The 26,163-nt window shown below is 33.9% G+C and overlaps 3 protein-coding genes across 3 annotated transcripts; 1 reads left to right on the top strand and 2 right to left on the bottom strand.

The window, feature by feature from the left end:
• Positions 1-3,812: 3,812 nt before the first annotated feature.
• LOC105347710 (RING finger protein 37) lies at positions 3,813-7,263 on the bottom strand. The gene has a single exon (XM_011456882.4). The coding sequence runs from the start codon at positions 7,157-7,159 to the stop codon at positions 5,483-5,485; it is 1,677 nt and encodes a 558-aa protein (XP_011455184.3). The 5' UTR covers positions 7,160-7,263; the 3' UTR covers positions 3,813-5,482.
• Positions 7,264-7,471: 208 nt separating this feature from the next.
• On the top strand, positions 7,472-16,067 carry LOC105347711 (serine protease HTRA2, mitochondrial). The gene is made up of 7 exons (XM_066068644.1): positions 7,472-7,988; positions 9,341-9,524; positions 11,498-11,686; positions 12,230-12,262; positions 13,319-13,421; positions 14,399-14,570; positions 15,670-16,067. The coding sequence occupies exons 1-7, from the start codon at positions 7,561-7,563 to the stop codon at positions 15,833-15,835; spliced, it is 1,275 nt and encodes a 424-aa protein (XP_065924716.1). The 5' UTR covers positions 7,472-7,560; the 3' UTR covers positions 15,836-16,067.
• Positions 16,068-19,453: 3,386 nt separating this feature from the next.
• Positions 19,454-22,673, bottom strand: LOC105347712 (stAR-related lipid transfer protein 7, mitochondrial). Its single transcript, XM_011456884.4, has 8 exons — positions 22,176-22,673; positions 21,825-21,988; positions 21,391-21,440; positions 21,157-21,267; positions 20,907-20,951; positions 20,464-20,601; positions 20,106-20,190; positions 19,454-19,727 (listed from the first exon to the last, which is right to left on the bottom strand). The coding sequence occupies exons 1-8, from the start codon at positions 22,568-22,570 to the stop codon at positions 19,603-19,605; spliced, it is 1,113 nt and encodes a 370-aa protein (XP_011455186.3). The 5' UTR covers positions 22,571-22,673; the 3' UTR covers positions 19,454-19,602.
• Between the last annotated feature and the right edge of the window lie 3,490 nt (positions 22,674-26,163).

The following is a 26,163-nucleotide window of genomic DNA, read 5'->3' as shown; positions in this document are numbered from 1 at the left end:
AGACGGAGATGAAAATGAAGATGGTGGGGACACAAATGAAGATGGTGGAGACAAGAATGAAGACGGTGGAGACACAAATGAAGACGGCGGAGACACAAATGAAGACGGAGATGGAAATGAAGACGTTGGAGACACAAATGAAGATGGTGGAGACAAGAATGAAGACGGTGGAGACACAAATGAAGATGGCGGAGACACAAATGAAGATGGTGAAGACACAAAAGAAGATGATGGAGATACAAATGAAGAAGGCGGAGACACAAATGAAGACAGTGGAGACACAAATGAAGATGGTGGAAACACAAATGAAGATGGTGGAGACACAAATGAAGATGGTGGAGACACAAATGAGGACGAAGATGAAAATGAAGATGGTGGGGACACAAATGAAGATGGTGGAGACACAAATGAAGATGGTGGAGACACAAATGAAGATGGCGGAGACACAAACGAAGACGGCGGTGACACAAATGAAGACGGCGGAGACACAAATGAGGACGGAGATGAAAATGAAGATGATTGGGACACAAATGAAGATGGTGGAGACACAAATGAAGATGGTGGAGACACAAATGAAGATGGTGGAGACACAAACGAAGACGGCGGAGACACAAATGAAGACGGCGGAGACACAAATGAAGACAAAAATGGAAATGAAGACGGTGGGGACACAAATGAAGATGGTGGAGACAAGAATGAAGACGGTGGAGACACAAATGAAGATGGCGGAGACACAAATGAAGATGGTGAAGACACAAAAGAAGATGGTGGAGACACAAATGAAGATGGCGGAAACACAAATGAAGATGGTGGAGACACAAATGAAGACGGAGATGAAAATGAAGATGGTGGGGACACAAATGAAGATGGCGGAGGTACGAATGAAGATGGTGGGGACACAAATGAAGATGCTGGAGACAAGAATGAAGATGGCGGAGATACAAATGAAGATGGCGGAGACACAAATGAAGATGGCGGAGACACAAACGAAGACGGCGGAGACACAAATGAAGACGGAGATGGAAATGAAGATGGTGGGGACACAAATGAAGATGGTGGAGACAAGAATGAAGACGGTGGAGACACAAATGAAGACGGCGGAGACACAAATGAAGACGGAGATGGAAATGAAGACGTTGGAGACACAAATGAAGATGGTGGAGACAAGAATGAAGACGGTGGAGACACAAATGAAGATGGCGGAGACACAAATGAAGATGGTGAAGACACAAAAGAAGATGGTGGAGATACAAATGAAGATGGCGGAGACACAAATGAAGAGAGTGGAGACACAAATGAAGATGGTGGAAACACAAATGAAGATGGTGGAGACACAAATGAAGACGGAGATCGAAATGAAGATGGTGGGGACACAAATGAAGATGGTGGAGACACAAATGAAGATGATGGAGAAACAAAAGAAGATGGAGGAGATACAAATGAAGATGGTGGAGACACAAATGAAGATGGAGGAGATACAAATGAAGACGGTGGAGACACAAATGAGGACGGAGATGGAAATGAAGATGGAGGAGATACAAATGAAGACGGTGGAGACACAAATGAAGATGGTGGAGACACAAATGAAAATGGCGGAGACACAAATGAAGATGGTGGAGATACAAATGAAGACGGTGGAGACACAAATGAAGATGGCGGAGACACAAATGAAGACAGTGGAGATACAAATGAAGATGGTGGAGACACAAATGAAGATGGTGGAGATACAAATGAAGACGGTGGAGACACAAACGAAGATGGTGGAGACACAAATGAAGACGGCGGAGATACAAATGAGGACAGAGATGAAAATGAAGGTGGCGGAGACACAAATGAAGATGGTGGAGACACAAATGAAGATGGCGGAGACACAAATGAAGATGGCGGAGACACAAATGAAGATGGCGGAGACACACATGAAGACGACGGAGACACAAATGAAGACGTTGGAGACACAAATGAAGACGGAGATGGAAATGAAGATGGTGGGGACACAAATGAAGATGGTGGAGACACAAATGAAGACGGTGGAGACACAAATGAAGATGGCGGAGACACAAATGAAGATGGTGAAGACACAAATGAAGATGGTGGAGATATAAATGAAGATGGAGACACAAATGAAGATGGTGGAGATGGAAATGAAGATGGCGGAGACACAAATGAAGACGGTGGAGGCACAAATGAAGATGGCGGAGACACAAATGACGACGGTGGAGACACAAATGAAGATGGTAAAGACACAACTGAAGACGGTGGGGATACAAATGAAGATGGTGGCAACACCAACGAAGACGGATGAGAGACAGATGAAGACGGTGGAGACACAGTTTAAGATGGCAAAGATACAAATGAAGGCAGTGGAGACCCTAATGTTTCCTTCTTACATATTTATAATTTGATCATAAAGAAGTATATAAAAGTAACTAAATTATTGTAAATTACAAATTAAAAATTGAGAAATCGTCTTATATGGAATTTGAGTCTGACATCATCATAGTTATTTCGTGTGTAAACAAAACTTAAGATAAACTTAAAATAAGTCACCTCTACCGGCCGCCTAAGTTTTTGATGAATTATCCCAGCTGAGCACTCCTCTAGTTATGGACTTAAGTCTAAGAATGAACACGTCTTACTTACATGTAAGCATTGTCTTAGATTTGAGAACCCTTTACGTTACAAGTCCTTTGTATGATCTTTGTTGTTTAAAAACAATAACTTTCTTCTTCTTTTTTTAGGATATCTTGATTCCAATTTTTCAACTACAATGAATCTTTTAAAGGTAGTTCTGTACTCGCCACTAAATTTGCTCAATCAGAGAAGTTTAGTTTTGAAGAATAGATTTGCTTTCTAACAATACAAAGCATAAATCATTTATACATGTAAATGTATCATTTTCTACACGCTACTTTTTCTGTTATCACCTCTTAAAAATGAGTACCCCTTTACAAAAATTATTGACAATGATGAACTTTGAAAGACGCACACTTTTTAAAAACTAATTAAACATTTAGTAAGAACTGGATGTACCAAATAGAGTGTCAACATTTCTAAACAATATCATGAATATTCTTTGTTAAAAAACAAGTACGCATTGTGGCCCTTATATATCAATACGAAAAAAATGCGATGCATATGTCGATCGTGGTCATTTTTTATGATTCAAACATTAACAATGGTATTTACGAGGGTTGTTCAAAAAGTAATGTCACAGATGCTGTAAAATCGTAAAAAATCAGCGTAAATTGAAAAATTTCGTGCATTGAAATATCCACCTATTTCAATTCCGATTTGAAAATCTTTGTGCATTTAAATATAGTATTTACTTCTAAAATGTATTTGATAAAGCGTGATGTACGAATAGTAGCCGTACAATAGCGACGTCTATTCTGAACCCTTGCCGTTCTAGACAGGTAGAAATTCATAACTTAGTCCTTCTATTTTATAGAAGATTCATGAACTTCATGGGTGTTACACCTTTAAATTTAATGTTAAGGTAAAATAAATAGTTATTCAACTGCACGTAATACCATGGCAAGACAGCTTCAAAGAGGAAATAGATATAATTCCCTAGTGAACACATCCACTTGATAGTAATATCAGCATTGTTTTCATTAAATTAAAAAATTTTAATGACCACAATCCACATGATTTTATGTTACATCAAAGCTTTTCTTGCAAGCTATATTATTTAATATATTGCATAATATATTATTTAATTGTAAATCAAATGAATATGAGCTATAAATATACTAATTAAAAATTGTAACATGATTATACGGTGATGTATAAATAAGAATCAACACTCCTGATGGGGTTCGTTAAACGGGCCTTTATTTATATACAGTAGAATAGAATTGACCCTTTAATAACAATATAACAAATAAAAATAAACGGCATAAAACACATAAGCTTTAGGTATTCACTTACTGATGTACAATCAATAAATTGAAGTTATTTAAATTTATAAAGGGAGATAACTTCTACAAGTAAACTACGCACTACGCTTTACATAGTATCTCCTTTATATCCATTTACATTTGAGTCAAAGAAATAAAATCATTTTCATAATTATAATAATTAATGCATTTTATACGTTATGATATTCTAGGCATAAACATACCATTCTATGGGAATAGGTCCCATGTACAAGCTGAACCAACTAGAACTTTTTTTGTCTTCAACAAAAAGTAGGGGCTTTTTGACATCCCCTTATTAAATGTCAGGAAATATCATGTCTAAGTTTTTTTTTCCAAATTCTTCAAGCCTTAGTATAACATGTATAAGCATTTCCTTAATAAGAATTTGTAAGTAATGCAATGTTAAACGAAAGATAACTCAAGATCAAACTCTATAAGTAGATATACTTTTAACTTCGTAAAGAATATTTTCAATAAATTCTATAAAAATAAACACTTACTTCTCGGACCCAAGACTTGGTATGTTAAGAGTATTTATCTCTATACATTGTTTTTAAGCAAAGTGGGATAAAACGGTAAATAGATTTTAAAATTTTACAAAAGTACAAAAGTAGTGATTTTTAGGCTCTTAAAATCCCTATAAGGAGTCACAAAGTGGCCCCTCATACCATAAATTTTAAATGGTACTCTCCACTTTGACCTATAAACCAAAAAGATTTTTAAAATCTGATGAAAAATAAAAAAGTTACAGCTAAAGGGCTGTTTTGAATATTGACCCCTCAAGATCCCTTATTTTCCGGAATATCGTTTTCAGACCCTTTTCCAGTCTGCGCATTAGGTCCCATACATGTAATATAAATATGAAATATATTAATAAAATATTTACTTAAACACTCTCTGAGAAAATGTGACACATGTGAATTTAGTTTTACATTAAAACTCCCATAGACAATTTTTATCTACTTATAAAACCGGAACTCCTCAATAGTTTTAAATGAAACTTAAAATATATGATGATTAGGACAATTTCAACATTCCCAATGCCTCATTTTAAAAAAATCGTCGTTTATTTTAATTTCTACTTTTTTTCATCCCCCTTTTTTCAAAGTTTGAAGCCTAATATTAATATCTCGAAAACAGTAAGAGATAAGAAAAAGTTGTTGCTTACAATTTTGTATATCATAGCATGAAGTATCTAATTCCAAAATTTCTTAGTTTATAATCAAAAAATAAAAAAGATACAAGGGTCCTTTGAATTTTTTTTGTATTTTGCATGTGTTAACCCGAAGTATATAAACCAGAGGTCCAAAAGGGACATACTGGAGAACTAAAAGATTGCTACAATAATTAAACATTAGATTTTTTTTTTTTTCCTACTGTTTTCAAAACATCGCCGACGAAACTTTGTCGAGAAGAATAATAATAATAAAACAGAACAAAAACAATAGGTCTTTTTAACCGAAAGTTGAAAAGCCCTCAATACGAGACATGTTACAAAATGCAAGGATATATATTTATTCACACTTAACATACACATTTCCATTCAATTTGAAAGTGTTAATTCAGTGAACTTTGGATATCTGATTTGACTTCCAAGTCTTCTTGCATTCTTTATCAAACACCCCCAAACCCTGCTTGCTGTCTTTTAGTACACATGCCCTACAAAATAGGTGTCCACACGGTGCCCTATATAAAGATTCCATTTGTTCCCAACAGCTGCAACATTTGACATGAGTTTGAATGACAGGTGACGAGGAACTAGCATTGGAATTACTTTTTGTGAAGGACGGTAACTGACTTAAGATATCACTAAAGGCAGAATCAATACTCTCCTTTAATTTCTCCTCATGAGTCTTTGATTTCACAGATGAAGACTGAAAATCAAGTTTTATTTTTTTTTCTTTACTCCTTGGAGGATCTATATCAGCTCTTTTGGAATTATCACTTACAATAACATCAGATCTTGTGCTAGAATCCTTACCATCAAGCTCTCCACATCTCACATATGTAGTATTCTCAGACCCAGTAAACATTTTTCTCCTTTTTCTGCCCTGAGTTGTTGTTGTTTTATCGGATTCATTATGTTGTTCACAATTGTTTACATTTTCTGAGGGTTTTTCACATTCTATGAGTCTACTAGTATTTTTCCTCTGTCTTTCATACTTTGAACAACTTCCAGCACTACTGCCAAGAGTTTTTGGAATATGCTGTAATTTCACACTGTTTTCAAGTACAAATTTGTCAATACGAACTTTCAGAGGGACATTTGGCAGTGGCTTGTTCTTGTCATCATAGGGAACTCCTGTAAAAGGGTCACTGGGTATTCGTCCCCATGAAGCCTCCACTGAATTATGTCGCTCCAATGTTAACTGATCCACATTTTTACCACAAGGTAATAACATAGGAACAGTCATTATTTCACAAGTGACAACATCAATAAAATCATCCGGAACCTCCACCCCATTTTCTAAATGCACAGTCTGACTACCTGTAGGAATACAAGATTTTTTTGGTGAATTTTCTTCTTGTGGTTGAAATTTTTCCACTTCTTGTGGTTGAAATTTTTCCACATAGGTGACCTGATTCGGGATGCTGGTAAACAACTGGCCTAATTTTTGTCTCACTGACTGTGGCACTGAGCGTGAGGGCTGCCCCCAAACTTCAATACTCTTAATGGCAACCGACCTGCCTGAGGCAGTTTTCATAATCCTTATGTTAAGGTCACTCACATAATTCAAGTTTCTTGAATTTCTTCCTTTTAAATACACACAGTTTTCATACGAGGTCTCTGAAACTGGCTGCAATTCTTTTCCTGTCTGAGACTGAAAGAGTTGGTTCTCAAAACATACTGAGCCTGGGTTTGAAAGTTGAACTTTCCCAATTGGTGAAAACACGGCACTAACAATAAATTCATAATCATTTTTCTCTTTTGGGGGGTTTACAGAAACGTCCTTCCACAATGGACCAGATCTCACTTGATTGCTCCGACTGTATATCTCAATTCCTGATGACTTTTGAGCCCCAACACACGGGTTAATAATGATTCGTTTTATCTCAATGTTGCATGGAAATGAAAGGGTAACCAACACGGGTGGTTTAATGAAGGATTCTCCAAGAAATCCCTTCTGTCGCTTTGAGAAGTTTCCGGAGATTAGATTCTCCACTTCATGTCCATCTACGGACACTTTATCACAAACTATTTTCGGATATAACCGGCTGTCACAAAAATTGAGAAGCATGGCAGATGATTTTCTCTAGTCTTGCATGTTATAAATCATATTACAACGGCTTCAATAAAACATCTTTTGGGCGTAAATATATATCGGAAATAGTAATCGCTAAATAGATTTCAAAATGTTTCCGGATGCTTCAACATCGACTATACAAGCCATGATAAAATAATATATAAAGTGTTTTGAGTGGTGAATTTTATGAAGGATTTTCATGATATACTAGATATTCAAAAATAGTGTATACGCACCCATCTTTATGAAAAAATATTATTTCAAAAAGTCAATTTGATTTTTTTTTTTGGATCATTTTACGGGTTTTAGCCACTTCTTCCGGAATAAGATGTCGTCCGTAAAAGCAGCTGTTGGACGCTTGACTATGATGCAACGTTGCAACCTGTGCAAGCAAAATGACATCACTTCGAGGGAAAACCTTATTTGTGGGAAATTTTATTCGTAGAAGATGTGTTATCGATTCCAGAGGAACTGTCGTGAAAAACACAAATAGTTTTCTTTCTCAAAAAGCAGACTTAGGCTTACTAAATAAACTTCAAGCCAACTTCCAAAATAGACGTCCATATTTTCAATTTCTGTCTGCATCAATTCTGTCAAGTTGTGTGCTTTATTTTATTCAGAAAAAACGTTACACAAGTGCGAATATTGACGCTTACTTTTGGAATGATCTTGGACTAAGACTTGGAAATGCATTGAATCTGAGAGCAGAGTGTGCTCAAGGCCCAGGAATGAGAGCACGGTTTAATTTCATTGCGGACATTGTGGAACAAGCCCAGCCAGCTGTGGTCTTTTTAGAAGTTGTCAAAGGAAATGAAAGATATGGGTAATTTGATCCATATATAATATATGATCATAATTGTAATTCGGTCATGGTTTTCTCAAATTTTAGATTTTAATACATACATGTATAGCAAGCATAATGAGGTGTATACAGACTCTGAAGCATGTGATGTAGGCATGCATGTCTGTTTCATTGCTCTGCCACTCAGCCATGCATACATGGATCTTTGAAATCAACAAGATTTCATTGTCTGGCTTTTGAGCTAAATTATAAGACAGCTATAGTAACTATAGTCTGTCCCAAGTTATATTGCTTCCATCACTTTAATAAAAATATACATGTACACATACCTGCAGTGAAAGAAATACACTTGAAATCGATGAAAGGGAATATATCCAAGATATCTTCATTGAACAATTATCATTTTTCACCCATAAAAGTTCACAGGAACAAAAACAAATTTCTTATGGAGATTTATAATGGGAAATGTTTACATCTTTTCTCCATTCGGAAGTACTCGGGATACCTCGTGCAATTTTTCAATGTTATCATCCGGCCTTATTAATGGCCAATGCAATGCAAAATCCCCGAAGACTTTTTATTTTGGGATGTGTATTGAAACCTAATGCGGTAGAGGGGGTGTTTCAAAACAGATAATCTGGACATTTTTTTTATATTAGTGGATAAACGTAAGTTTGAGCACAAAGGTATTTATATTATCAAATATCAAGCAAAAATGGGTGGAAGCAAAAACTCGAGACAGAGTATAGCAATCATATATGTATATTAATAATTCACTTAAAACTAGCGTCATTTCCAACTTGTTTTGTTGCAAGAAAAAGATTAGATCTTACTGAAAGTCCAAGGTCTTGTTAAAATGGTTCTAATACACCAAAAGATGCTTTCAGTTGGCATATGGCCTGAAAATGTATTGTGTAAATTTCTTCATGTAAATCTCTTCTAGTGTGCAGCATTTCATATTAATTAAGACATATTAATTAAGTAAAGTATATCATGCAGGCCAAGCCATTAGAACCATTTTAACAAGAGCTTGGACTTTGGGTAGTTGGGTCAAACAGCAATGTGATGTAGGCCTGTCTATTTCATTGCTGGCCACTTCGCCATGGCTCTTTGAATTCAACAAGATTTGTCTGGCTTTTGAGCTAAGACTAGCAATTAGTGCATATTTCACTTGAAACAGCATCATTTTTAACTTGTTTTAGCACAAGAAATAGATAGCTACATCCAACCAAAAGTCCAAGGTCTTGTTCAAATGGTTCTATATCTATATGTTGTAAAGTTGGTCAATTTTAAAAAGGTTAAGTTATTGGGTTGAAAAAAAGAAACCCACCAAAATTATACAGTGTACATGTATTGGCTGTATATGATTGTAGACTCAAACAAAGGGCTAGTGGATCAGGATTTATCGTGCGCTCGGATGGTTTGATCCTGACCAATGCCCATGTAGTAGCAGGTGCTTCCCGAGTGCAGGTGTGCCTGAATGATGGGGAGAAGGTCCAGGGCGTGGTGCAGGCAGTAGACCAAGTGTGTGATCTGGCCACAGTCAAAGTACAGAGGGTAGGTATGTGTGCTATATATATCAATGAAGGTCTGGTAGTAGTGATTAATGAATTAGTGTAATCAATATACCGGTAATCTGTGACATAATGCCTAGATATTATTACAGTATGTAACTGTAAATTATGATTCATTAATATCATATATGTCATATATTTATATTCACCAAGTATGATTCCCTGTATTAATTCTTAAGAAAATTGAATGCAACTCATAGCTCTGTTGAAACTGAAAGGACTGAAATCTATACACACCCCATTTATTAATTGGACATCGAAACCTTTAGCAACCAGGGCTCTCAATTCTCTTTAATTAGAACTGATATTTGGCCCCATTCCCAACGTGAAAAAGGCACCTTTTTTCCAAAATTGATTACGATATCTAAAATTTAATATGTATAAAAAAAACCAATTGAAACAAAACATACTAATTGTGAATACCTTTAATAGTCATAAAAGCACTGAAGATATGAAGCACTACCACATTGTGGCTTGATAAATGGAAACCAGTTAGTGTGAAAGCAAAGGTAAATTGTAAGGGGGTACAACTTGATTTTTCCAAAAAGATGTTACACTGTGTACACCTTTGTAAATTAAGTGCAGTGTTGTAGCGTTTAGGTGTACACTGGATGTACATTTTTTTACAGTGAGTCAGGGGCATGAGTTGTTAGGTTTACAGTCCCTGAAACATTCTACTTTCCGATTTTTCTGTGCGTTCACTGGGCGCTCACAATGCATTTTCTGTGCATGCGCTCTCCGCCCCGTTCGCACTAATCATTCACGAAACGCTCACCATGTTTAACCAGGTTCTCACAAAGCGTTCACATTGCACTCACCGTTGGTTTGGCATCTACTTATCGTTCAGTCAGATGATATTAGATTTAGGCTGATAACAATACATACGCGTAGTTTAATTATTTGTTATTTTTTCCTGAGTACCGATAAAACACAATGTAAGAATAACTCTCGGGGCTCTCGGAATAAATTGTTCATCTTGTGTTCACATATCTTTCACCGTTCACTTTGCGCTCAGCGCTCGCTCACCATTCACCATTCATAAGCGCTCACCAAATTCTGTTGAGTTTGCACTCCCCATTCACTCAGCATGCTCTCACTGTTCAAGTGGAAAAGTAGAGCGTTTCAGGGACTGTAGCAGTAAAACCAATATGGCGGACGAATGTTATGATCAGAAACTTGATACATGTAAATGGTTTAAGTACCGTAATATAACAGATTAAAAGTTGCATACAAATTGTCTTTTGTATGAAAGCCCTTGAATTTGAAATATGTTTATTTTATTGCATTTATATCAGAAAAAACCTCGGATTGTAGTAGAATGTCAGATTCTCGGTTAAAACAGCATCCTTTTCCGCCATTTTTTTTTTCTTAACTACCCATTCCATGTACACTACACTATTTATAAGTGCTTTTGATATACAATACTAAATGTTTACATCAGTGTACACTGGTGTATACCAAGTTAAGCTAAATCAAGCACATGTGCACCCATTAGTGCACCCATATGTCATATAAAGTACTACTGTATGTGCAGTAAAATGATTTCTGACTATTAAAACAATTGCAAAGTGCAAGAAAATAGACATTAAATATTTATACAACGGCAAACAATTAATTTTTTTCTTAAAAGAAAGACGTATTGGCGGTAAGTATATAAACAAATAAATATGCTTTGTTGGATTATGAAGGTAGCAATCATTGCAGAAAAACATTATTTTGTATGACTTATTGTATAGTTATTAGGGCCCCGGCCGCTCTGTGGGTGCCCTGTAGTGATCAGTCTATCCATCCATCTTTCTGTCTTTCCATCCATCTATTTATCAGAGATCACTTGTCTGGAGCTTATTTTCTCTCCCCTTGGCCCAATCTGGCTCATAATTCATGCACTCACAAATTGTCTATAGACTATGTATATTACTGTAAAATGTAAATAATGATGTAAGATTTTTTTTCCAGAACAACCTGCCAACTCTCCCCCTTGGTAAGAGTTCTGAGGTACGCCCAGGGGAGTGGGTGGTAGCACTGGGGAGCCCCTTCAACCTCCAGAAGACGGTCACCGCTGGCATTGTCAGTAACCCAGGTCGGGAGACAATGGGGAACCTCACCAAGAGTCCACCCATGATACAACATGATGCTATCATCAATGTAAGCTGCAAATATGCCTGTATGTAATATTGGGGGGGGGGGGGGGGGGGTGGCAGGGCTACATATACAGTCATGTACTTCATTATTATAGAACTATCACAGCGTTTTGTTCAGCAGTTCTCAAAATGATATATTTCATACTTCTTAATACAAAATATGATGCGACAGCAAGCAAAAGTTCCTACTCATTATTTGTTTGAAAAAAAGGTATAACCCAGATGTCTTGTCTTTTCTTCCTTATTAGCATAATTTGTTATATTGGTAAAGTTTAGAACAAGTCACGAGGAATGAAAATCACTTTGCTGTAAGCATCAATTCATTACATGTATAAGAGAGTTTGGTATTATGGTGTTTTACTGTATTAATGTAAATTTTACCTTTAAATATTGTCAGAAAAACACACAAATGGTATAAAATTGTTTAAATATTTTACAATGTTTTCTGTTACACTGTATTTAATTTGGATTGAATTCAATTTAATTTATTTTGTATTAGAATCCATTATATGATTTATCGTAATGTGATTTTTGTGTTATTTTGTAGGTTGGAAATTCAGGTGGTCCTCTAATCAATCTAGTAAGTTTGCTGCTAGCTACATGTATTTTATCATCAACGGGGGATAATGTAAATTTCATTTTTAAAAACATTTTAAAAACAAAAGCACATTATTTACAGCATGCAAAAAAATTGTGATTGTTTGCTAAACTACCATAAAACATGTTAGGAGCAAGCAACAAGCATAGATTTGCATTTGTATACTAGTATGTCCCAAACTGTTTCGAACATATAAACCTACCGTATGGTACATTTGATTTTTTAAACACACAAATTGTAAATATTTGTCAATGATTACAAAACACTCTTAATAAGACATGTTACTCCGAAATTCATGTCTTTACTTGCCTAATACTTTTTCACCCTTGTCAATCCTGGAAAGAAAAGTGTGTTAAATGCACATGCAGATCCCAAGTTTCCATTATATACTGTGGTTTCATTAATTTTCAAGGGCATCAATTTTCGTAGATAAAGTGAAAATCACAGTTTCAAGGATACGTAAATTCGTGGTCAATGACCCTATCAATACAAAATGTTAATAAAAATTGCACTTCAATGAACATTTAATTTCGTGGATCAACTAGACAACGAAATCCACGAAAATTGGTATTCAACGAATATTGATGAAACCACAGTACCTGACTATAAATAAGAAATTAAGCCTTTTAATCCATCTTAATCAGTACAGCAATCAAATCAGTGACTTTTTGTTTCTTTAAATTGCTATAGATATACAGTATATTTATGGAAATAATACACAATGTCATATATTACATGGAAATTCATGGTTGATACACAAAAATATACTTCATGATCTTTGTTTTGATATAAAAGAATCATTTTATATTTAATTTTTTGTATTGATATTCAGTTATGAACACACTGTACCATTGTGTTTTGCTTCAATCATCAGAGTTTATCTCTGGATGTAAGTATACACATACATACATATATAATTATATTGTATGTATCCTGAATACATGAAAAAAGCATGTTTAATTTACATTCCTGTAGGTGTACGTGATATATAACAAATGTTTAATAATTTTAAACAAACAAGTCACCTTTCTCAAACAGGATGGTGAAGCCATTGGAATCAACACAATGACCTTGACCTCAGGAATTTCATTTGCCCTTCCAGCAGATTTAGCAGTGGACTTTCTGAACAGGGCCAAAAGAGGTAAGTGCATGAGTGAGATATGCTTTCCCCGAAATGTGTATTCCCTAGGTTTATTTTACCAATGAGCTTCATACTGGAAATCTAAGAGCATTAAAATGTCAATCAACAGACATTTTTGATCTATATTTTTCAGCAAAAATTCTTGTTTTTAGCTCACATGATCGAAAGTTCTCCTCTGTCTGTCTGTGTTGTTAGCGTCATTGTTCACATTTTCCACATTTTCTTCATCTTTTAATTCAAATGGGTCAGTTTAAATCAAACTTGGCACAAAACATCTAAGGGTAAAGGGGATTCAAGATTGCTCAAATGAAGGGCCAGGTACTCTATCAAGGGTAGATAATTTAGAATTATTAAAAATTTGTTGGCAATTTTAAAAATTTTCTTCTCAAAAACCATTTTTTCAGAAAAGCTGAAACTTGTGTTTCAATAAGCATCTTCATGTGGTGTAGATTAACATCTTTTCGATTGATGATCCCCAGGGTGGTGGGCAACAATGGAGGGTTCAAATTTACATAGGAACAAATTAGGAACAAATAGAGAAAAAAATATGTAAAAAGCTTCTTCTCAAAAACCATTTGGCTAAAGAAAACTGAAACATGTTTTTATGTATCTTCAGGTAGTGTAGATTCAAGTTTGTTCTAATCATAATCCCAGGAGGGAAGGTGGGGCCAAAAAATGGAGGTTAAATCTTTTACATAAGAAGAAATAGAGAAAATCTTTAAAAAAAATCTTCCTCTCAAAAACTGAAACAACAAGAGGAGCTCAATATCATAAGAATATGTGTGGAAAAACTTGAAAATCTCTTTATACAAGGTCTTCTCCACTGAATTAACTAAATATTTTGTATTTGATTCCCTAAAGCTGAGCTGATAAGAGTTATGACTACTGTTGCTGAGGTGAGCGATGTGGCCTATGGGCCTGATTTTTTTATTATTCTGCGTAAAGTTAATTTTTCATGGTTTTTTTTATACATATAGTTGAGGGCAAATTTCCTAAACCAGCTCCCAAGAGGCATTATGTAGGACTTGGTGTCATGTCCTTGACCCCTGACCTTCAAATGAACCTGAAGAAAATGGCACCCAATTTCCCAACCAATGTTGAACAAGGCATTGTTATTGGATCTGTGTATGTTGGCTCACCTGCCCACCAGTAAGTGGTTCTATATTCAAACATTAATTTAAAAATGCTTTCTTTCTTTTTTCAAATTAAAAGGACATACAATATGGTTTATTAATAATTAATATTTGTGGGCATCAGTTTTCAAGGATTTAGTGAAAATGATAGGATCATTCAATGATCCTATCAATACAAAATATTACCGGTACACATCAATAAATATTACGCAATTTTTTGCTGTTTTCGAGGTCAATACGATTATTTAGCTACCCGAGAAGTACAATTCCGGCGAGTTGAATATTGTACTTTGAGGATAGCTAAATCATTGTATTGATCGAATAAACAGCTGCAATAATTATTTTAGTTTTAAATTCAGCTACGAATTTATACAGACATATCTCATTGAGTGTTATCAAGCAAAGATTTTAGTTTGAAGCCATAGCCAAACAAATTGAGAAACATGATACATGTATTTCATTGGACAATCTATTTTTAAACCAGTTATTATATTGACCTAATTCTTGATCAAGTGCAGGTGATTATAACGTTCTACTTTTTCTAGATTGTTGGATATCAGCCAATCATAGAGCTAGAAATTAATCAATCATTCAATAATGAAATTCGTTAATCAACTGTACAAAAAGTCCACAAAATTGCTATTCAACAAATATTGATGCCTCAGCATCTCAAGCAAATGGTACCCAGAAATTCCATGGCTGCATTTGGATATCATGCAGCCAATCATAGAGCTAGAAATTAATCAATCATTTAATAATGAAATTTATTAAATTCATTCAACTGTACAAAAAGTCCACAAATTTGCTATTCAGCATCTCAAGCAAATGGTACCCAGAAATTCCAGGGCTGCATTTTGCAAAAGAATTTACGAACCAATAAAATAGTCACAAAGTAATCAGTGTTTTATTCTGATGGCTGCATGTACATGTAAATTAAGATTATGGAAATCAAAGTACATTGTAGTTGTAAATAAATGGTACATGTATTATATAACTTTTGTTAATCATTAATTAAAGACCCTTCCATGAGACTGAAAATATTTACAACTTTGTTTGTCATATGGTTTATGTACCCTGTAAATGCCTGTTCATGACGTTTTGTGTATCTTCAACAGGGCTGGACTAGTACCCACTGATGTCATTACCCATATCAACGGTAAGGTCGTGACCTCAACCTCAGACTATTTCAAGGCTATTGAGACAGGTGAAAAGATTACATTACAGATTGCACGCAGCACTGGAGTTTTCAAAGTCTCCATCGTGCCTGAAGATGTTGATTGACGGAAGAGTTTGTGTGTGAAACTGTTTACTGATCATGTTTATTTGTTAGTACTGATGTCACTTCTTACATTAAGATATGCAAATATTTAATTTCAATTGTGAAAAGGAATATATGATATGTTTATTTGTTAAGATCTGGTGTCACTTTTAGTGAAAGTTTTTTTTTAATTTAACATCAAATATATGTTAAAAAATTGATGTTGCTCAATGGCAGTTAAATAAAATTGATTGTACATGATTGTTGAAACTTGTTTGTTTTCAATTATATCACAGAGGCATCGGAAGGTATTGAATATTAGGACAGTGAAATTTGATCAATAAGTATTGAACCTGGTTTGACTTGAAAGTACACTTGAAACTTTTATAAAAAGTAATAGTAGAATACTGTGGAGTCATCATTACTTCATTTCCCATGTTGCTTATAAGGCGAGATCTGATTGGTTAACAAGCCAGGTGTAAATTTCCTTACACCTGCTGAAGCTGGGTGTAAATAAAATACGACATCGCATAATAATGCAACGTTCAATGAAGTAAATGAATAACTCATTTGTCATTTCTTAATATTCTATTAAATAAATACATGTATGAATATATGATTTTCAGCACAATTTCAATTATTATTGATGAATTTCAGTTTGCAAAGCACTGTTAAAACAATATAATTTTAAAATTTGTATAACATAGGAAATAACTTCGTTATCCAGGTCCAATCAAGGGTGTATGTGGATTAACCCTGGGTTGTATTCCGTAAATCCCCGTACACCCTTGGTCAGATCTGGATAACTAATTTTGTTCGTGGGGGACAAATGTTTGTTGGCGATCGAACCTTGCCCAAAAATTTACATACTTGCGAACGTATATATATAAACATATACAAGCATTTGTTTAACACCATTTTTTATTAAAATCATCCCAAGTTTTCTACCAAATGAATAAAATTAAGTCCCAACCAACCAGGAACACTTTGGCTATACCCATGAACATTGACACCCACAGTACATATAATAATGATTCCACAGTAAATAAACTCTGCAATGAAAACTAGAACTGTCCTAATGGGACTAATACCCCCGCTAGGCTAATTTCAAATGGGACAAATAATTGAATTGAATAATAAAGGTTTTGAACACATACAAAAAAAAATTTCTAGAATTGTAAAAAAAAAAATTAGTTAACAAAGAAAAATTAAAATCAAAATTGTCAGAATTTCACTGTAAATACATATCTATAACAGTAATACATTTACAAATGTATGTATTTGATGATATATTTTTTTTATTTAATTGATTTAAAGAAAAACCAACAAAATGAAAATAACCCCTCCCTTTGCAGTGAATAGAAATACCGGTAGCCAAGCAATGCTCTTCTGTTGATAAAAATTTCAATATCTTTCTAATAAGAGTCTTGACAGATGCAATTAGTTGTTTCAAATTTTCCTCACTTTCTCCTATGGCACAATGGAACTCCATATCAGAAAATTGATCCCATAGGACTATGATTTTCTTTGATGAACTTGTTAAATTTAATAAACTCCCAAAACATTACCATAATTACCATACTATGTAAAAATATGTAAAAAAGAAAATTTAATATTACAAACAATTTTAAAATTGCCAAAACACTACAATCATATCAGTAATTTTGAATTTCATTTAAATTAATGCCCAATAGGGTCACTTCATCAATTTACTTGACAAATAAATTTAAACAACCTCTAAAAATAGTTTAACTTTTTTATTAATAATTATATTATTTATTTCCTTATAATGATAGACCCTTTGGTTTACATGAAACAGTTTTAAAATAGCCCCAAAACCATCACCCATTTTACAGATTATCAATTTCCCCTAAACACATGCTCCATCTGAACCATGGCTCAGATAATGGCTCCCTTGGGACAAATGAATTCAGCCACACTTGTCTTTGATGTTCTTATTAGCTCCTAAGAATTTATCATTGACAAACAAAAACTTTGCATTGTCAGTTGATAGAATACTTATAAAAAATAAATTTTTTTTATTAATTAAGACATAAAGACAAAAAACTCCATCTGGATGTATTTATATAAATATATTTTAGAGTGTTTTCTATTAATTAATTAATAAAATCTGTAAGGATTACCTCCCTTACTTTTCAACATTAGTGTACAATATATAGAATAAGGAAACTGTCATAAAATCATTAAATCTTGTCTGATCTTAAAAAAAATTGCAGGTGCACATCTTCAGATGGTGTTCAAAATATGTACAAATTTTCAAACTGTTCCATGCAGTAATAAAAAATTCTATAGGGGGGACAAAATTGTGTCTACAGACAGACGGACAGGGTGAAACCAATATACCCCCCTAAACTTCGTTTGCGGGGGTATAACTAACTGTAAACTGGTATTTCTTGAAACCAACATTTCTGGATTTACCAGTGATGAACTGGTTCATTCCCACTACACACGATTTTTAGAGCAGAGCCTATTATTGAAGGCAAAAGTTGGTCAAGTTGCAAAAATATGAGCTCTATAAATGATGTCACATTTACGAGCACATCATTTTATATAACCAAGTCTCTGCGCCAAAAAGATAAAATAAAGCGTAAATTTTCAGTTGATTATTTTTATTTGTCAATGTAAATATATGCTTGAAATCAATGTAAATACATGCTTGACACACTGGACAAAACATAATGAAAACTGCAAAATATTAATGACTAGGGCTGTTCCATTATTAAAAGGGGCAATAAGGAAACAAGTAAATCAATTAATTTATTAATATGAAAAAAATCTATCAACCTATATTTAACAACTCAATAAAAATAACAATATTAAAATTGAAATTCTAAACTTCCAAATGATGCATCAATTTTATCTTTTATTTCCTCCAACCCCCCCCCCCCTTTTTCAGTCCCTGCACCAGGCAAAAAAAAAAGAGGAGTAAATCTGTTTGTCAATAGAGCTGATCATGTTGTTTATAAAATGGATGCTTGGTAACCCATAATATATCTTAAATGAAACAGCCTAACATTGATTTTTACAATGATTATCAAAAACATATTTATTTTTTAACATATCAAAAATGCACACACATTAAAATGTTATAGAGCTGCAATAGAGGATGTACATGGTACATTTATAAAACATACATATATATGTACACATAGTCGTGTACACATAACATATATGCAGACATGTAAATTATTAATACAAGTTCAAAACAATTATTTAGTACATTAAACCCCTGTGGAAACAAAAACCCCAAACAAGCAACACTAAAATGTTTTTAAAATTTGGGCATTAAGTATTTCAATATATCTCCCAACACAAAACCCAAAGACTGCAACTTCTAGGATTTCATCCCCAATACACAATAAGAATTAGGATAAATCATTTCCTCAAAGACCGTACTGCTAATGGATGCCACACTTTTACTACATTATTCCATGGATGTTACATTGTACATAGTTATGAGGTTTTTCTTATCATTATGATATTATATTCATGTTGAATGTGATGTGATTGCTTAGACTTTATGACCATCCACATGATTATGAACATTCTTCAATCCATTTCTCATTTTCTCATCAAATATCTTTTACTACTCAACCCTGAGCAACTGAGATTTACTCTATAAATTCAACAACTGGCTGTATTTTTCATTTTTTCCTTTCATTCAAATGATGAATATTTGTGAGGAATTTATCAAATTATTCACCAAATGTAAATATGTTACTATAAGTTTATACTGAGAAATCAATGACTTTTAACAGATGTCCATGGTTTACTGGTAATTTGGTATGTAATTCCCAGAGCTGGCTTCACTGGGTGGAGTATAATTTGACTGATATCCCGAGTTCTTCTGTAGTTCCTTGGCTGCTTTGTGAATTTTGTCCACAAAATCAACCCCTGAAATCAAAGAAATCCTCATCATTATGTATGTAAGCACAAGAAATGGTAAACACAAACCAAAGTTAAAAATAAATTCCATAGCAAATCTGAATGACAAGATAGTAAATTTGATTTTTTTCCAAGTTTAATGGAAAAGCTGGAAGCAAGAGGGCATGTAAGCTATTCCCTGTAGAAGAATGTACCATATATAAAAATTTCCTCAGTATTCTTTATGCAATATTTTAACCTGAAAACCATTTAAATTTAGTTTATGAACTTGCATCTGATTTGAAACTCAAAATAAGGGAAAGGAGAGGGTGCTGTCACAAACCAGGACATTTTTTTGTTTTGACACTGGTAATAAAGGTGTGTCCTACTAGAATCAAATGTACAAACCTATTCTTGTGGCAAAACTGAAGGCAATACCAGAGTACATGAGCTGGGGGTCGTCATGGTAAGTCATAACATACTCCAGGCCATTCTGTGAAAACGAAACAATACAATATTTCTTAAACTGCCAACATATCATTAACAATCCTAATGGTCATGAAATTAATCATTAACTTTTATTTAAGGAAATTACCCCACGGCTTTTTATGCCTTAAAACCCCAACCTCCCTTTCCAACATTCTTTTGAAATTTAAAAAAAAAATCTTTTATAGTTATTTCTGAAATATATCTTTAAAAGTAAACAAAAATTTGTGGAAGACAACAGTGATACAGATATCTTGGTACACTGGTCTAGCGGTTGTACCTCTGAGAATGTGGTCTTGGGTTTGATGACCATGTAGGAGCAGTAGATGTCCACCCGAACCAGGTCGTCCTTGCGGGGACACTCTGGGTGGTTCACTGACCGGGCCATGTACGCCATCACATTTCTTTCTTTGTCCACCTGAGTGACAGTAAACACATTTTCAATACTTTGTACTACAATACTCAAAACAACAATCATAATGAATTGTACAGTGTATTCCTATAAAGTTATTCATTTTCATTTTTAAAAATAAATCATTTTCATTTTTAAAAATAAATCATTTTGTTTATCATGATTACGATATTTTGTCAAATACAGATTTGAACTACCCTTATAACAAAGCAAAAATTTTGTAAAAAAGTCAATGTAAAAGATAATTTTGAGTTTTGATAAGTGTTTTGATTTTGTAATTTGAATACTTTACAGTGCATTGAATATTGTACCTTGAATCTTCTGATGTACAAAAACTCTCGACTGTACCAAGTAGCCTGTAAAATGTCATAAGTCATCAAGATGTACATGTCATGGTCATCATGGAATACACATTGATAAAATCACAATAATTTAAGATCTCCTTTTATAGATTTTAAGTGCAATTTAAATTACCTACATGGTTAACGGGTACAAAAATATGACCAAAATTAACCATTCCTGTCCACTGTAATTTTAAAAGATAGTTTTCGTAGTACTTACTGGATAGTTTGTTATCCACTGTACAACCTCAGATTTAGACTGTGGGTCTTTGTCAATGACGTCCAGCTTCACAACATAATGGTCCCATTTCTTCCTGTACTCCAAGTCAAGCTTTATAATACACGTGAAAAAAAAAAATTAAATACCCATTGAAACCATAATAATTATCCAAACAATACTCCTTTTCTCTACACATTTTGTTGTTTCTATTAATTAATATTGATAGGTTTTTACCTGTACTTGGTAAAAGGCTGATGGGGACACATCATCATACTTTCCATATACTAAAATAAAAGACTTGAAAATGTAAATTGTTTCTGTAACTACAATATAGATCTATATATATATATTACTTTTAAATTTACTTTGCTCCACAAAAAAATCATCTATAATATTCTCTCTCTTTTAGTCTCTTAAAACTTTATTAATATTATAAATAGATTCTTTTTCAATAGAAACTACCAATGATCAATATATTTTTTGTAATTTTCTCAGTTTTTTTTAAGCTGTACATAAACCTGTAAAGTTTTTAACATGCTATGATTTGAAGGTAAGTCAAGAAACTTAACCATGGTCACATACTCGCATTGAAAGTGTGTGCATCTCAGATGACCAATATATACGTTACTTGAAAATTTGGCGTAAAAAGAAAAGGTACATCTCGTTACCTTTGTATTCATACAGATGAGAATTGGGAAGGGGTCGTCTCCAGATTTTCAGTGATGGTTCATTGACGATAAGTGCCCAGTCTTTCAAACATCCTGTGGCATGGGCCCCCTCTAGCTGGTGGTGACGGCCCATAGCCTGAATCTCAGACATATCATCGATAGCACTGAAATAGAAAAAGGTTGTGCATTTTAAAACACTCCTTTGCAAAAGATGAAAACATAGAACATTACAGCTTAACAGATATTTATCAAATCCCCCTCCTATAAGTTAATTTTCTGAAGATAATTTTACTTTTTAGATTGGCCCAGTAGGTAATGGGACGACAAATTAACATCTAAGACTTCGAAAACCTTGAAATTTCCTGATCTGTGATGATTTCTTCATTCCATGAGAACATTGAGGCAGCAAACAGAGCAGAGAGTCCCATCCCCTTTCTCCTCAAAAACGCATTCTGTAAACTCTGCAAGAATCTGATCAGCGACTTGTGTCCATGCGTATTCTCATACTCGATTGTCCGCCGTATCCTCTGGGCAATCACTCCTTTATACTGGGTTTTCACAGTCTCAGTGAATGTTTTGAAGTTTTCGGTGATGTACTCAATGTATGCACGATACAGAGGATGCGCCCTCAACCTTACTGAGAGATTTGTATACATCTGCGATTTATCTGTCTCCGCTTTGTGACTGATGGATAATAGTCTGTGAGAAAACCTGCGGAAAGCTGCGTAAAGACCTTCTGGAGCCATGATCTGGACTAGAACAGCTCCTGCTTCAACCCCGTTGTATAAGACTGTTTGAAGGTTATCAAACGGACAAACCCCTTTGACTACGGCCGACCATGCGTACCGGAAGTACAAAAGTCACATGAGTAGCATAATATCCCGAAAAATTGGAAGACCTAAAACAGATACTGATCTTTTTTCTATGCAGTGTAAAGTTTTCTTTTGAGGTTCTATTTGTATTCATAATATAAAGATTAATATATTATATTATTGTATTTTTAAAAATCCACACCATTGATATTTTAATAATTTTGTAACAATTTGCAGAGGGTATTCTCCAACCAGATGGGGGTGGGGGATGGCAGTGGCGGAAAATAGTCAAAATAAAGTTGAATCATGCTCCTTCTGACAAAGAAATTGTATAAATTGCGAGTCTTAATTATTAAATTTTGGAACATTAGACTGAATTCAACGGTATAATATGAAGAAATTCCCATACGTGGGTTCAATTGTGTAACGTCCTTTTACATACATGTAGAAAACCCGTTTTAGAACGCTATCCTTGGGTTTAAATGTGATCAGAAATCTGCCTTTAAGCGATTGGTTATTAAATTTACAGCCAGAAGAAAAAAATAAAAGGAAATGTTTTTTTGTATTTCTGCAAACAGAGGGTGTTGTCAAATTTACAGCGTTTAACTGAAATATTTATCAACACCCAAAAGCATTATGGTATGCATTTTCTTAACCATGTTAACAGCAATATTTTTCAAAAGGTATATGCATGGTATTTGTAATGTATAAGGTAATATGCACTGAGCATATTCTTTCTAATCAGTTTGTTCATTAAGCGTTAGCGTATGAAATTAAAGCCATTTCAAATATGTATATCAATTACATTCATCTTCAAGTTGATAAAATTAATTATTTTTCTTAATTCTGGAATAACCATTTTAATTAATATATGAACCAAATGAGAGATCCTTATCAAGCAAGTTTTTTTTAATTAAGGTGATGTATGTATATACATATTCAAAAAGTAAGTTAAAATGATTCACTGCATGTTTATCGTTTTTGAAAGTCTCAAGAAATTAAATCGAGCCCTGCACATTTTTTTCTCGATAGTATCGACCCATCTTCGCTTGCAATTGCCTTGTAGAGGAGTAAAGTTAACAGTAAACGTTTGGCTCTTGTAGAAGAGCGGACTGCCGGAATCATAAACTCTTGGCTTTTGTAAAGGAACAAAGTGGATTATAAACCCTTGGACAGCGAAGATGGTATCGATCTATGCAAAATTCAAAGTGCATTGACTTGGTCATAAATCTAACGCATTTTGTTTTTGTTTTTATTGAAGTGTGTTGTAACATATTAAATACCTGCTAATTTTAAGCACTCCTTGCAAAGGCAAATTTAAAAACGTTAAGAGTCATATTCTTTTGTTTGTGACTGATAGGTAAAAATATCCCGGCCTGTCATAGATATGAAAATGTGCAGCTCTATATGAAAATAATATATATAACTATTTTTAGGTACATTATAACTATTATAACGTAAAACACTTGCTTCTGAAATAAAGGATGTTGTATACTAGTACATGGTTTTAATAAATAGACTAAAAGAATAATAAATCGAAAATATGAATAAGTCCAATTGATTATCCCCATCATATTAACGTTTTCAACTGTCTTTGTCTATGATAACATTACGAATCAATTTTGAAGACTATAACCCAATAATTTCCGAGCAGATGAGCGACTCAAAATGGGCGTGTTTTATAGCAAAACCGAAGAACGGCATTGACTGCGCCGCGTAGTATAATTACATAACATGTGCTACATGAAAAAGAGTGGTTTTAAAATGGGGGGGTTTTTTAAGTGTAAAAATTAGAAATGATTTAAATATAAGTAATAAGGAATCATTCTTTGAATATCGTGAGGTGATAATTTCGGTCGGAGCGTGGTCAAATCTATCATAAATTCCTTCGGGCTTTATTGGATTTGACCATGCCCCGACCGAAGTTATCACCTCATAATACTCAAAGAATGATTCCTTATTCCAGGAATATGGAATATTTATTAAATAAGCAGATGCTGATGACCTGGTGTGAACTCGCTTGTTAACCTTTCATAATGTTAAATTTTTCGTAAGTACAACGGGGGTCACATGACATAGATTTCAGAAAGTGTGTTCGAGGTGACTATAGAAGACAATTATAATAAAATTTTCAAATGTCTTTGTCTGTAATAACACTATGAATCCAATTTGTAACTTAAAAAAAAATAACTAATTTCATCAATAATAGAAATGACCTACAGTAAAAAAGGACCGCTGACATGTTATGGGAAACTATCCCTAATTTGCCTCATAGTATTGTTATTATAATACTAGTATTAAAGGAATAAGGAATCATTCTTTGAGTATTATGAGGTGATAATTTCGGTCGGGGCGTGGTCAAATTTGGATAGATTTGACCACGCTCCGACCGAAATTATCACCTCATAACATTCAAAGAATGATTCCTTATTACTTATACATGTATTTATGTTATTTCCAATGTGTACACTTTAATGCAACATTATTTGAAAACCAGTATTTTTTTTTATGAAGCACATGCTATGTATTAATACGCGGCGCAGCAAATACCGTTTTTCGGTTACGTTTTAAGACACCCCTTTTTGTGTCACTCATGTTTGATGAAGTTATTGGGTTTTATGGTTCAAAATCGATTCCTAATATTTTATCACAGACAAAGACAGTTGAAAATGTAAATATTAATTAAGGAGTAAATTTCATTAAAGTTCTTGACCAAGAATCTCTCCCAGAAGAGATGTCAGTCAAAAATTGTCAGTCTCGAAGAATCTAGTTGAGGTTAAACAAATTTCGTCACAGAAACACAGTCCAGAATTTTAATCAAAGTACCGAAGAACTGACGGGAGTTAATTTTGATGGATGTTTATTTATTTTAAAATCAATGATATGTTATTTTGCATTACAAGTACGGGTAGTTTCTAATCTGTATTTGAATTATGCACATTTCTATAATATGAATTTTTGGACTTTTTTGACACAAGAATGTTGATAAAACCCCATATGAATCATGTTAAGTATTATTTAAAGATAGAATTAATTCAATAAAACTATGTATCAGTGATAGAAATATTTCTGGAAAATTTATGGATCCAAGCAATATTGAACTCTAGTCTCGTTCAACCAAACGCTCGGCTGTCGCTGTTAATCTCCAACAATTAAGCAAGAGAGAGTCTCTGCTTGTCGGAGATTTAAGGAGACAGCCGAGCGTCGAGGTGAACGAGACTATATTGAACTCTGGCGTAAGAATACATACGACTACAAAACATATCTAAATTGTTCGTACCATTTAAAATCTGACTATTTTCAAAGTATTTATAAATAAGTTTCCTTGAAAAACAATGCTTTAGCATACATTATATCGAATTTATAAGTTATTTTTAAGAACTAAGTCTTGTCAGCGGCGATGATTTGTGCTTTGGTCCAAACACTGTTTCACTTTCGGTTTGTCAGAGTAATTTACTGCATAGGAGAGTTGATTAAAATCAACTCCCAAAAAAGAATTACAATAAATAAGCAGAAGAAAATATTTT

This window comes from Magallana gigas, chromosome 8, assembly GCF_963853765.1.
Source record: "Magallana gigas chromosome 8, xbMagGiga1.1, whole genome shotgun sequence".
Classification (NCBI taxonomy): domain Eukaryota; kingdom Metazoa; phylum Mollusca; class Bivalvia; order Ostreida; family Ostreidae; genus Magallana; species Magallana gigas.
The sequence above is the reverse complement of the archived record's forward strand: the minus strand, read 5'-3'. Positions and strand labels throughout refer to the sequence as shown.